This window comes from Salvia splendens, chromosome 20 (assembly GCF_004379255.2).
Source record: "Salvia splendens isolate huo1 chromosome 20, SspV2, whole genome shotgun sequence".
In the NCBI taxonomy this organism is placed as follows: Eukaryota; Viridiplantae; Streptophyta; class Magnoliopsida; order Lamiales; family Lamiaceae; genus Salvia; species Salvia splendens.
This window is the reverse complement of record NC_056051.1, coordinates 11,434,136-11,448,877: the sequence shown is the minus strand read 5'-3', so window position 1 is coordinate 11,448,877 and position 14,742 is coordinate 11,434,136. Positions and strand designations below refer to the sequence as shown.

At 38.7% G+C, this 14,742-nt stretch overlaps 1 protein-coding gene across 1 annotated transcript; it reads right to left on the bottom strand.

The window, feature by feature from the left end:
• Nucleotides 1–2,157: 2,157 nt before the first annotated feature.
• Nucleotides 2,158–2,679, bottom strand: LOC121781476. Its single transcript, XM_042179212.1, has one exon. The coding sequence runs from the start codon at nt 2,677–2,679 to the stop codon at nt 2,158–2,160; it is 522 nt and encodes a 173-aa protein (XP_042035146.1).
• Between the last annotated feature and the right edge of the window lie 12,063 nt (nt 2,680–14,742).

The following is a 14,742-nucleotide window of genomic DNA, read 5'->3' as shown; positions in this document are numbered from 1 at the left end:
AGAGCACCTCATAAGTGATGAACTTTTCTCCCATATCCTCGGCGAACAATGTGTTCGGCAAGCGCCGTGATCAATCCCCCACACCATATCACACTCTCGTCCTTCTTTGAAATGCGATCAACGTAGAGAGTGAAGAGGATCCCAAATTTGAACCCCCTCTTGGTGAGAAGACACCACATGACGTTGATCTCGGTTTGGGACACACTCCCCCCATCAATCCTAGCAAACATAAATTGTGTCATGGCTCGGTGGAGGTACCTCAAGACGGGGTTACGGATGGATGAGGACTTGGCATAGCCTGGCTCATGTTTTTCTCCTTCCGTCGTCATCGCACCCTAACATCGGAATACTCATAGTCAATCTCCTCGTCGGGGTTGGGGTCGAAACAATGGAACACCTCACAAAGGTCCTCCATGGAGAAGGTGTGGTTGCGGTTGTCGAGGTGGAAGTCAATGCTCTGGGGGTGCGGGAACGACGGTTCTGGTGCACCTTGAGCGTGCTTAGGAACTCGAGAGTGAGTCTCCTATATGAGGGCCATCTCCCTTGGAACATATGGATGAGGCCATTTCCCTCCCCGACGTTGCACAACACCCAAAAGTTTTCTAAAATCCCCAAAGTACCAAGGGGAAGCTCATGGGGGTACCGTGTCTCTTGCCGAGACTCTCTTCCACATTGCTTAATGTTCATCCGTGGGAAGGCTAACTCCGTAGCTCTTCGCATTCTCGGGATTGCCTCTTGTTGTCATTTTCCTAGAAAAGAAAATCAAACTCTAAAAAGAGCACCAAATAATAGACAAACAAGGGTTCCCTTAAACTTGGACCCAACTAAATATACACCATAAATCAACAAAGATGTGCAAGTTTGTATCGAGTAAGCAATCTAATTTGTAGCATGTGATCATCTAAAACTAAATCAACAACTTAGAACAATAAGAATCCATCCCCCAACATGAATTCATCCCCCATGTAGAGACCTATCAACATAAACAACACAAATCAACAATCTCTATAACTACACATGTATCGCAATTCATGGAAGTAATAATAGCCTCACAATGCTATGAACATGATTGCAACATATAAACAACTAAGAATAAGAGGGAAATTCACCAACAAAAACCAACAACTCACCACCTTATGCAAAATTCAACCATGTAAATCAAGTAAAAAGATCATTACACTCATCCCCCATACTAAAACATACTCTTCAACAGAGAAATTAATCAAGAAAGAGCAAAATCCATGGAAGAATTCAAACTAAACTAAGAATTAAGTGTAGGATTCATTCCTTGAGTTTGAGAGAATTGGACGATGAAAGCTTGAATTTAGGAATGGAATGGAAGAATGAGAGTATGGGTGTGTGAATTTGGTGATAATTTATAGTTGGGGTCATGTACAAGGGAGAATTGGAGAAGATGGTGGAAAGAATGAAGAAAACGCACTTTAAATAGGCAATTTCGCGTCACTGCCTCTTCCGTGGCGACCGCTGCACATTCTCTAGCAACCGCTGCGCGTGTTGATAAAACGGTACTTCTCGAGCGGGCTGCTGCGGCCCGCACAACGACCGCTACAGCCCGCCCTAGGGCCCGCCCTGTTCCTGCACACTAGAAAACTGGGCAGCGACCGTTGTGGATAATGTAGCGGTCGCTCCGATTAAATTATTATAATTATTATTATTATTATTATTATTATTTATTTTATTTTTTTTTGTACAAAATTACACGAAATTTAAGGAAAAACAGAAAAAAGAAAATAAAGAAAAATAAAGTGAAAACACGTCGGGTTGCCTTCCAACAAACGCCTTTGTTTTAAGTCGTTGGCTCGACTTAAAGTGACCCAACTAGGTGGGCGGATCGACGACTCTAGTGCTGCAAACCGCAAATGGGACCAATTTGTTGCAAAATTTTCTCCACCACTTGTATCTTCCATTCGAGGACTTAATCACGTAGACTTCGGAGTCGACTAGAGGTTGTTGCTTCTTGCTCTTCTTCTTCTTAGGCTTCTCCTGCAAGGGAGGTTTAGCATGTTTAGGCTTGCTCTTTTTAGGAGCTTGAGGAATAAGAATAACAATGAAAATAGAAGATTTAGAAAGATCCTCCCCTTGTAATGGCCTAAAAGGCTTAGACGTGTCGGTCATCATGACCGCCCTACATTCACACTACATCTTGGTTTGTTGCGCCTCTTCATACTTAAGCATTTCGCTCTCTATTTTGTAGGTGGAGTGACTGTAGTTGTCACTGATTGTGATCTCGCCTCTACCTACATCAATAAGAGCTTTGCATGTGGCTAGAAAATCTCTGCCTAAGATTAGATGTACATTTTTATCTACTTTCATATCAATAATAATGAAGTTGGCAGGGAAGATAAAATCTTCTACCTTTACCAAGACATCTTCAATCATACCCACTATTTTGATTTCCGAATTGTCGACCAACATTATGATCACATCCGACGTCTTTTTTAGCGGTCCGATGTTGAGCTTCTCATAGTATTTCAGTGGCATGATGTTTATGCTTGCTCCTAGATCGCAAAGGGACTTGTCTACCTTGCCCTCTCCAATTGAGCACCTAATGATGAACTGACCGGGATCTCTTTGCTTCACGGCCCTGTCCTTTTGGATGATCTCGCTGCAGTGGTTAGGCAACTTAAGGTCTGCCTTCGTAGGCTTCTTCTTCTTCATTACGGCTTCCCTTAGTAGCTTAGCGTGTTAGGGTTTTGTATACTAGAAATCACCTTTCGAGTGATTGGATACTGTAAAACTCTAATTGTTATTTTCCAATAAATGCAACAGATTATTTTTTTTCATAATGTTGTTATGTTTTACATTTAATGGTTGTTTATTACATATTTAAATGTATAAGCAAATGTAACAAAGTCTAAGTCTTTGTTTTAGTAGACCGTTGTGGCCGTCGTCCAATTTAAGGTAACACGGTCAGTTCTAAACCAAGAAAAATAAGAATTTCACAACCTAGATAGGCCTAGACTACCTATCGCGAAAGGTTGCAATGTCAGTCCGATTATTTCTAAGCCTTATTGAAATAAGATGACGTTGGTGTGGTATAACACTGAATGGATCTAACAGCAAGACGAGTCTTTATGCTATCTACTGAAAGACGAGGTCTTGATAATTCATTTCTAAATCAATGTACGTTAGCATTGAGCATACGATATTGAGTATCTACTACTTTGACTTACCAAAGGTGCGGGCTTTTGTCACCCAACGATCCAGGTACATTGGGTAGTGGCGATCATTTTCTAGCGATGCTAGGATTGCTATTGCGTTGAATCGTGCGCGAGGAGAGTCTCGTTTGATAACATCCACAAGAGGAGTTCGAAATAAGGTTTTATTATTCGGAACCTAGCTAGTTGGAGTTTAATTACTCTATGAATAATAAATAAGAGTTCTTGCTAAGTCCACTCTTTGAGATTAAAATATGTCAATTAATTAAGTCCATAGCAGACAATAATTAATTAATGGATGTTTCTATCTTAAGCGCGGGAAATAAATTAAATGCAATTAAAGGAAACCCGGAATACTTGTAATTTCGGATTTGGAAGGCAGTGCAATATTACTTTTGTAGTGGCTGCTTGTAATACTCCAATATAAGCTTATATTAAATTGTGGGTTCAATTTAATTAGTAAAAAGCTAATTGGGTGAGGACTGTTCCAAATTCTTCCTTAGATCCCTGACTGGGCCCAATATGTGACTTAATATAAATAGGAGAATAAAGGAGACAGAAAATACAATTATTATTGTTGAGAATTTTCGCCCCCCTCAGAGAAAGAGAGAGTTCGAAATTTTGCCTCCTCCGTGAGCTGAGTTCTGTCTTCGTTATTCAAGTCCTAGTACGTTGGTGAGATTTGCCCACACAAATATCAGCGTATAGTCCGGTACACCAGTCAGAAGGTCCCGAGGTCAAGTACTGAAGATCTTCACGTGGAGAAGACGCAAGCCATCATCGATTCTTGATTGAATCAACAAGGTAAATTGGCTAATTCCGTAGTAAGCATGTTTTAGGGATTTTATATGCTAAAACATGTTTTAATTCAAGTTATGAGCATGGTACATGTGATAATTACGCGAATAGAATTTGTCTAAATAATCTGCTAAATAGATCAAATTTATGTGATCAGTAAATTCCTGCACGCTTCCGCTGCCAACCCCTTCATAGCGTACCTAGGGATTTCCTGCAACGATTCGACAAGAGGGATGTTAGTATGAACCTCTTATAGAACATATTTAGAAAGTGCTTGAATTGCTCTTCAAGCTTGAACTTCTTCTTTGGCTGGAAAGGGAGTACAATCCCGTTGTGCCGCACGAGCTCCTGCCTCTTCGGTGGCAGCCCGCTGCGGGGTGTGCAGCGGTCCGCTGGGAGTTGGGCAGACTCCAGAATTCGTTCCGGAGGAGCAGCCTTCATCCTTTTTCTGCTTCGCGACTCACTTCTTGCCTTCATCTCTTCCCATTTATGGAAGAGATAACAAAATGAGTACATTTACATTATTTTAAAGGCAAAGTATTTTCTCCACTCTTCTTCCATTTCATTTACCCAAATCCTTTTTTTTAAATGATCTCCGGCGCAACACCTACACCTCTTCTTCTCTTTCTCTCCCTCATTTCTTCCTCTTAATTTTAATTTTAATTTTAATTTTAATTTCAGACTTAAGTGAACACTCGGCGAGAGCGAGCAGCAACGTGGACAGTAGTGGGTGGGGACCAGTAGCGTTGGTGGTGGTCAGCGACGGCGATGCTGTCCGCGTCGGTCGGTGTACGCGGAGACAGACGACGGCTGTCTGAACAGTAGCCCGCAACTCCGTTGTATCGGCAACTCTACCGAGGAGGCAGAACGGCGGTGGTGGAGTGAATCAGGGTGTCGACAGGATTTTGGGGATTTCTCAGTTGGGGATCTGCGTCAGGCAAGGGAGATAGCAGAGAGGGGAGACTCTCCGGTACTTGTTTGACTGCGAATCGTCGAGGTGATGGCCAGCAGTAGATGATGGTGGAGGTGGAAGGCGATGGGATTTGGGTGAGGTGAAGTGAGGAGAGTGGGGAAGGGAGTTCACTGATGGTTTTGAAATTTTAATTTTTTTTCAACAAACACAATACGACATCGTTTTTTGTTCTGGCTGCCATGTAGGATAAGTTTATCCCGGAAAACTATCAGGAAATTTGTACAATCTAGTAAAGTTCATGACTTTTAATGCAACATTTAAAGTTCACGGGAAAAATCAAACTTTTATAAAAGTTCATGACTTTAGAGACAATATGCCCTTAGAGCATCCACATCCGTGCTCTTGCCAACGAGCACGGATGTGGACCCGATCCCACTTTTACTCCCTGCTCTTAGGCAAGAGCACAGCACCCACATCCGTGCTCTTCCACAAGGACAAGCTCAACGGTCCCACCATTATATTATTCAATTTAAATAAAAACATTTCCACAAAATTAAAATGCATTAAAAATACCCGGAATAAAATAAAAATTACCCCTGTGGATGACTATTCATCCAGCTCTACCCCCAATGTTCTTTGGAGACCCCTTATCATTGGCCACATGCGATCGAAGTTGGTCGAGGGTCATATTTGACCTATCGGCCAAATTGAGTTGGGCCAAAATCCCCCACAATGAGTTGGTGGGGGTTGAGGTGGCACATAGGGAGCGGGAATGGGGGCGGATGAGGTCGCGGCGCGATGGCGGTTGGTCGCCGCCTTCTTCCTTCCTTGCGATCGGCGTTGGGAACCGCTCGGGCCGGCGTCGGGGCTACCCAAGTTAGCTCCGGCAAGTTGGCTAGCCACATCTTCAAAGTCGGCGTCGGATAGGGATAGCGACCTCGACCGTTTGGAGGAGGAGCTAGAGGAGGATGTTACGTCTCCCCTATACTTCGGATGCGACCGTGTTTCCTGCCAAATGTTGAGGTACTTGAATGGCTTGTAGTTCATGGATTGGTAGGTCGCCAAGGCGGAACTGATGATGTCAAGCTCGCTCCGGCCGCTCCCCGCCGACCGCTCTTCCTGGAGGTAATACCCCTGGAACTTTTGGATTTCTTCGTGGCTCTTTATATGGCATTGCGCACCATACTCTCGTTGCGCTCGATTGTTCCAGCCGGCCGGTTTTGATTGAACCGGCGATAGATGTGCCACTAATAATGGTCACCGGATTGGTTCGTGCCAACCTCCGGATCTTCGGAGATTAATAAGAACACTTTGAACAATTGCTCCATCTCCTCCGGAGTGTACGGGGTGCGGACACCGCGAGTAGGAAGAGGAGGAGTTTGAGAGGGGACGCTCCCTCCCGCTCTAGGCACGGATGGCTCGGGTGTCCACCCGTATTGCCCTTCGGGGGCATCTTGGTCGTCGACCGGGTAAGGCCGGTAGCCACCCGGAACTTGAGAACCTTGAGTTTGAGGAGGCGCCGAATATTCCATTTCCGGACTAGGAAATGGTTGTGAACCGAACCAATCGGGGTTCCAACCGTGGGAGCCGGAGGGGTGATCGTCGTGGCCGGACATTGTTTTGTTGTAAGAGTAAGAGTGAAAGAAAGATTGAGAATTGAGAATGGAAATGAGAGAATTTAGATGAGAATTGTGTAGTGTGGTGTGAATTTTTAGGTGTGGAAGTGGGGGTATTTACAGATGAAAATGTGTATTTTTGGGGAAAAAATTGAAAAATAAATTAAAAGTGGGTAGAAAACGAATATAATTTTTTGGGAAGTGGGAAAATATTTTTTTATTTTTAATCGGTGGATTTTTTAATTAAAATCTGATATTTTTTTAAAAAAATTTAAATTGCCAACGGCTATGCCGTTGGCCAATGGGAGGCTGCCACGTACGCTGCTCACTGGCACGGACGTGCTCGATGTATTGAGCAGTGGCGGAGAGCGGTGCCGTGCCGCTGGCACAGACGGACGGACGTCGTCCTGCTCATCGGTACGGATGCTCTTAGTTATAATCTCTGGGGGAGTAATACAGAGAGAATGTTAAAGTTCAAACATCTGCATAGTATTTAAATTTATGTTGCGTATTGTAAAATTGATTCCCGTGCTAAATAATTGGTGACCAAATAATATCACCATGAAGTTTAGAGGCAAAATTTATTAATTAGAATAACTATTTCTTTTAGGATTATTTGTACCTAAATACACGAACTTTCAATATTTTCTGATTTTTCCTCAAATTTTTATTTTTGAACCAAAATATATGAATTTTAAGTTTTTATGATATTTCCCCAAAATTAAATTTCATTTAAAAATTAAAACTGACGTGTTCACTTGAAGTGCCAACATGGAAAAAATCGATGAGCATTAAAATGACGTCGTTTGGATAAAAAAATATTTGTTTAAAATACATCAACTTTCAATATTTTCTAGAATTTCCCCTGAACTTTTAGAATTTTTTGATTTTCCCCTAATGATATATTTTCTCCAAATCATTTAATGTCTAACACTTTTTAAATTAATTTATTAAAATATATGAGTGAACTTTTTCAAATAATATTTTATTAAAATTTGTAAAAATGTAGTATCAATTATATAATAAAACTAAAATTTATGTAAATTTTAAATAGCAAAAATAAAGAATTGATATATCAAAATGAAAACTATCATCATTCTAACCAAATATAATTTGAACGAGAAAAAAATCACAATTATCTTAATTCACAATATCTTTTAAAATTTGTTAATTTTTAAGATATTAGACATAATTCATTATAATTTAAAAATATTTATCATCTAAAACAACTACAGATTAAAGTTTGGGCTAAAGTGTATTTATTTTTTTTAATAAAAAACGCCCTTTATGGGCGGGGGTTTAGGCAGACCCCAACCCGTAAATAAGATCAAAATATAATGTTCCGACAACATGATCTGAGCCCAAAAGTGACTAAGATCGAAAATAAGAACATGAAAATGTAAACCAGAAGTCCCACAAGTCGGGATCCTTCATGTTATCAAGACGAAAATAACTGCTAAATAAACAAAAGGAAGCGATAGATATAAAGAAAGATAAACCATCATGAGCTCACGCTCACTCCACATCTCTACGTCGGAAACAGAAGTTAGGATATCCCAGGTGGTCCATCCTAATGAGCGCCTTCAGGTACCGAGGCGCAGAGAATGGATCAAAGTATGTAAGGGCAGGGGTCTGGACCCCCCTACCTGCCAGAAAGTCGGCAGCCCGGTTCTCTTCTCTGTAGATGTGTGAGAAGCGAACGTGCCGCTGAGATGTCATGCTCCGGATCAAAGCCATATGATGTCTAAAATCTGCGGAGCCAATTATTTATTTGTTATGGAAATAAGTGTAGATATCAATTTGTGATTTTCTATTTGTCGAGGGACCAAATATAAAATAAAGGAACTATATTATTTATAGATATAAGTTATGGGGAGCACTACGGTGCATCCTTAATTACAGTTCTAACGTACATCCAATCACGTGCTGCCACGTGGCATGAAAATGCAATATTGTATACAGAAAAATGCAATATACATTTGTCAAGCTGTAAATGCATTTTCATAGATTGCATTTTAGTTATAGGAAAATTGCATTTTATATTGTTGAGTTTTGCATGTTAAGATAAATTGTCAACTATGCAAATTAAATTATATAAAAATGCAATCCGTCTATATATAAAATGTAAATAAACATCCTATATCTAAAATGCAAAACTCAACAATAAAAAGTGCAATCTGCATATAACAAAAATGCAATCATCTATAGCTTCTACAAATGTATATTGCATTTTTCTGTGTAAAATATTGCATTTTTCGTGTCACGTGGCAGCACATGATTGGGTGTACATTAGCACTTTAAAATTAGTTAGCATATTAGAATATCCCTATATGTTATAATTATGGTCCCCATATGTCGGAAGAATTATTCGATATCTTTGTACTCCCTCTACAGACTATTATGAAGAACGTCTCTGATCGTTTGGAAGATCCATAGTCGTTGCAAAGCAATTCCGCTGACCAATTCTAGATGGATCAAGCTACGCTTCCGCTCTATAGTTTATACTCTTTCTCCGTCGTTTTTGCTTAATTATCATAGAGAGGTTTATGTTATTGTTCACTTAGTTATTCCAATAATGCATGTAAAATGTGTCTATATTGAGCATTGTCATTTCATGCATAAAGTACACACATATATATATAGGGGAGCGTTATTCTCATATTCATCCCTTACATCTTTTATTCTTCTTAATATAGGCCGTTAGATCTCATTCATCAACGGTTCAGATGATCTGCATTATTATACTATAATGGTGCATTATTAGTCGGTGTGCATTATTCAACTGAAATTCTGCATTATTAAATGACACGTGGCACCAATCTAACCGTCGGATGACAAAATCGTGGGGCTGAGATTAAAAAGAACAAAGAACAAAAGATACAAAAAGGAAATGAATACATCCCTATATATATATAGCACCAGCTAGGTAGGGACGGCTGACTCCACTAGAGAACCCCTAGGTAACGCCTTACCATGGCCGCCGACCCACAACATCACGCATCTGCCTCAAGAGCATGGATTGCATGTGCTTACTCCACATCAGGGATTGTTGTGCTCTCATAGCATAATACTCCTTCCGTCCCATAAAAATAGTCTTCTTTTTTCATTTGGGCCGTCCCACAAAAGCAGTCATCTTCCATTTTTGGCAAGTTTCTCTCGCTTATGAGGTGGGTCCCATTTTCCACTAACAATACTCCAACAACAGGGATTGTTGTACTCTCATAACATAATACTCCTTACGTGCCATAAAAATAGTCTTCTTTTTTCATTTTGGACCGTCCCACAAAAGTAGTCATCTTCCATTTTTGGTAAGTTTCTCTCTTTTATGAGGTGAGTCCCATTTTCCACTAACAATACTCCAATCACTTTTTTCTTTTTACATCTCTCATACTTTATTAATTTCGTATTAAAACTCATGTCATCTCCAAAGTCCTTATTTTTATATGATGTAGTGAGTATTTTATTTATAAAACAAAAAATTTAAATAGTAAAAAAAATTAAATCTTATGTTGTGAAAGCACTGCACCCTTGCTATGGAGAAAGTGAGGATCCATGCCCAAAACCTAGCAGTGGTTGTTCCCCTCTTCTTAATCCTACTTTTAAAAAAAATTAGTGTCAACACCCGTGTTATGCACGGGACATAAGATTTTTAAAATATGTGTAAATAAAGATAAAATCGTGTTAGTTAATATGAAAAAGAGATTAGTACTAAAAATAAATACAGAAAAGAGAGAAGTGACTAATCATGTGCAAATAAAGACAAAAGTAACAACCGAATAAATGGAACAAAATAAACAACTCAACAAAATATGATCCACAAAACACCAATAGTTCATAAGTTTTGGAAAACCTATTTGTAAATGACATTAACAGTCGAATCACCCCTACTATCATCATCCTCGTCTTTACAAACCAAAATCTTCAGACCTGCACGACTCGTAACTCAAGATATAGCAACTTACAACTGTCCATGACTGAATACTGGTTTTCGTAAAAATAACTCAACATGAGCCAAAGATTGACCTTGACTTTTGCTAATCGTCATTGCATACGACACAGCCACATGAAATTGTCATCGTTGTAATTTTAATGACAACCTTGGATTAGAAGGAATTAAAGACATTCAAGGGATCAGAACTTTATGCCCAACATTATGGCCAGCCAACACATGAGCCTCCAAAACATAATCACCTAATCGTGTAATTAGCAATCTTGTGTCATTACATAATCCATTCGAGTGATCTATATTCCTTAGTTGCATGACAAGAATACCAACTTTCAACAACAATTCATGGTTAGGTGTACCTGAACACTTCAAGTTGTTCAAAAAGTCAACAGAATGTATCTTAGCTAAACCATCCGATGTCGAATCTGAGTTATCAATACTATCAGAGCTCAAATAAAGACGACCTTCACACTGATCCAACGACATCATGAATTGGTTAACCTCGTCAACAATCTCCAACGTAGGAGCAAGTATTGCACGATCACGCAAGCAACCACTCAACTTTTCATGATTGGATATATCTTCGAAACAATTGTTTTCAAAGGATCACCAGAATTAGTCAATACAATCTCAGAAGGAAGACCAATAGTCACTTCACCATCATTTGGACTACCAAGAACACCATCTCCTATTGAAGCAACCCAAGAAGAAAATTCCTTCAAACGTTCTCCTTCATCACAACATGCAGCACTCAACAGTCTCATATTTTTTTTTAAGCCTCAGAACCGTACAATACTTCCAAAGGTAAGAAGAGTTGATAACAACATTCACACATCTTGCCTACTACCCTTTGGAAAAACAGGCAAGACTTGCCTAAAGTCACCACAAAAAATAATGGTTTTTCCATCAAATGGTTTCTACATACTACACTCATCACATACACGCATGATATCTCTAAAAGTCCGGTCCACAACTTCAATGCAATGTTTATGAATCATCGGAGCTTCATCCCATATGATAAGCTTGGCTCTAACAATATGTTCAGCAAGCGCACTCCCAGGTTTTATATTGCACATCGAATCTTCATCAACATTGATAGGAATCTTAAAGCGAGAATGAGTTGTTCTACCTCCAGGCAACAACAAAGAAGTTACGCCATTGGATACCGCATTTAAAATAATTTCACCCTTCGAACGAACCCCAGCTGACAAAGACCTCCAAATGAAAGTTTTACCAGTACCTCCAAAACCATAGATAAAAAACATTCCTCTACCATTTGAGTAAACAGATGACATAATAATATCATGAACATGAAGCTGTTCATCGATAAACTTAGAAAGAAAGTCCAAATGTTCTCTTCCCAAAGCTTCACGAGCATAACATAACTCATCGCAAATCAATCTATTTTCAAATGTTTCAAAAACTCAGATTTCGGATAAGGCATACCCTGGAAATCATACAAACTTACATTTAACAACAATTTCTCAATCTCTGCCAAAGCAAAATTTTGGACATCCTCGTCACTCAACAACTACAATAAAATATAATTTATTATTATACTAAAAAAATATATTTAAAACAAAAGAAATTACAAAAAGCGTAAAAACGTATATAAAAGCTACCTAGAAGACTTCTCAATTTTCATTGATTATACAAAACATCTTTAGATAAATATTTCCAACAACTTCGCCAAACAAAATCCGGTCTAGAAATAGACTCTGACGTCAACAAACTAACAAATAGCAATCTTTTGGAATGCCCAGAAGACCAAAATGATGCCTCGATAATTCCATCAACATATTCCTTATCATCGTCCAACAACCCTAAAGTAAAACTGGCATCTCGGAATGTATCATACTGAACACCATTCACACGTCTAATGTCTTCATATGATGTAGCTCCTTTAACAATATTCAACAAACATCTCAGATAATAGATATCACCAGAACCGGGAGGAACATATAACAACCTCCCAATGGAGAAACGTTGCTTTCTAGGTTGCCAATGATCTGTTTTCCACATAAATTTGGTAGGAAATTCACCATAAGTGAGATCACAACCCTCAGAATAAATCTTATTTGCATTCATCCAACCCAAAAACTTGCTCTGATGAATTGTATTCCGGTTCAAAACAATTATCCAAACTCTCTCTCTCATCAAAAATAACACTCTGATCATTCGGAAGGTGAAAACTTAGTCTTTCAACGGACAGATCCTTATACTGAATCTCAAACCCCAAAATTCTCCAAGCAGCTTCACATGGCGAAATGTATCTGCAATCATAGTACAAACTAATTTCATCCTGTATTTGATCGAAACCATTTGGGCCAGACTGGAAAACAAGATGTAGTCCCGCGATCATGACCTTTATTTATGTACTTAAACAAATACTTAATGGATCGCGATTGATTGCACCATTCGACATTAACGTGACCACCATATTTCATAAGTAGTGCACGATTGTGTGGAACAATGTACCTATTATCCAATGGCACCCCATCCTTCATAATAACACAACCACTATCTCTACGTCTGTAAACATTTACAGGATAACCTTCATCATCAAACATTATGGCACTCACAAATTTTTTCGGAAAGTATTTTGAACATCTTCCGTTCTGCATGCAAGGAGAAGATTTTTGAACAACACCACATGGTCCATGCTTCATATACTCTTTCACATTCTCATAATAGCAAGGATCAGTTACTGGATAAGGAATCTCAGCAGAAATAATCTCATCAATACGTTGAGGCCGAGGTTGTTTATCCTCATTGCTTAAAAAATTAAAATGTGTGAATGAGGCAATCCACGCTTCTGAAACTCAATAGTATACACCACCGCAAAAAGTTTACACAAAACATTTATCAAAATCCTAAATTGTAAACTTAAAATATTAACCAAAAAAATATTCAATAAATGTTATCAAACCTGCTTTCACAGCTCCAAAGATTTTTTTGGTTTTAATATCCCTTACAAAACTATCCAACTTAACTTTAAAAATCCTACACACAATACCAGCACGATCATCTGATTTTAGGCCCCTAACAGAAACAAATCTAACAATCTCTGGCCACTTTGGATTACACGTAAAGGTAATAAACAAAGATGGATAACCAATCCATCTACAAATAGCCATGGTATCTTGATAATTCTGGATCATATATCTTGCACCACCAACAAAATTGGAAGGCAAAATGATTCATTTACCATGCCTAGAACCATCTGTATCACCTCGTAGTACAGCCTCCGCCAAACCACTATACATTTCAGCACGCAATTTTTTCTGTTGGGTTCTGACAAACAATACACGACCTGTCTCAACCAATAGTATATGCATCAACAACAAACTGTTGGAATAAATACAAAATGACAGAACACTCATTCACCCTATCATGCAATCGGTATGAAAAAAATTCTTTTGGGCTAACTCATTGCCTGAAGAAGTGCCACTACCTGAAAACCCAATCTTTTCACTATATTGATCCTCACCATAAGCGAAAAGCAAAAGATACTGTAGTACAAGATAAGAAGGATGTAGTTCATTAATACACTGCAATCGACCAGATCTTTTCTCAACAATAGTATCCTGATCACCCAAGGCTTCATCAAAATCACCAACCACAAGAACAACAATCTTAGAAACAGTGGGTCGGTTATAAGTCCTGCCATCCCTACCTCTCTTGCCAAGCAACCTTAAACTCACATTCGGGAGATTTTCGTGATTAATTTTTTCTTTTGACCATTTGAAACGTTTTTTACTAAAACATTTTCTTCATCCAACATCTTTTGTAGATCAAACAGTATTTCTGAATGAAGGTTATTAACATCACTTCTCCCCCTGCAAAATTATATTTAATTCAAAACAAATGTAGAAAAATTCAAACAACATAATTTATACATTTTTTATAAATAAAAAAATAAAAATACCTCACATACTTTATTCTATTGTTGATCTCATTTTCCGTATTATAAATGTACAGCTGAGCAAACTTCGGTTGGCAGCCAACTTCTGGCAATAAACTACCAATTAAATGGTAATTTTGTCCATGCAAACGAAATACAGGTGGAGAATTATTATCAATATTCACGCTATTATCAACTTTACCACCCAATGACGTAAATCCAAACATCGAATTATATGACCGAATATTTTTCAAATAGTGAGCACTCTTCGAGTCATTGGAGAACATCAAAAGAGACAATGCTTGAGGTGGAGGTAACATATTAGGAATCTTGATATTTCCATTCATACAACAACTTGAATATCTTGGATTATGCACAATATTTGG

What these genes read in the sequence shown, in the direction of transcription:
- LOC121781476 (XM_042179212.1), bottom strand. Translation starts at nt 2,679, where the DNA reads ATGAAGAAGAAGAAGCCTACGAAGGCAGACCTTAAGTTGCCTAACCAC.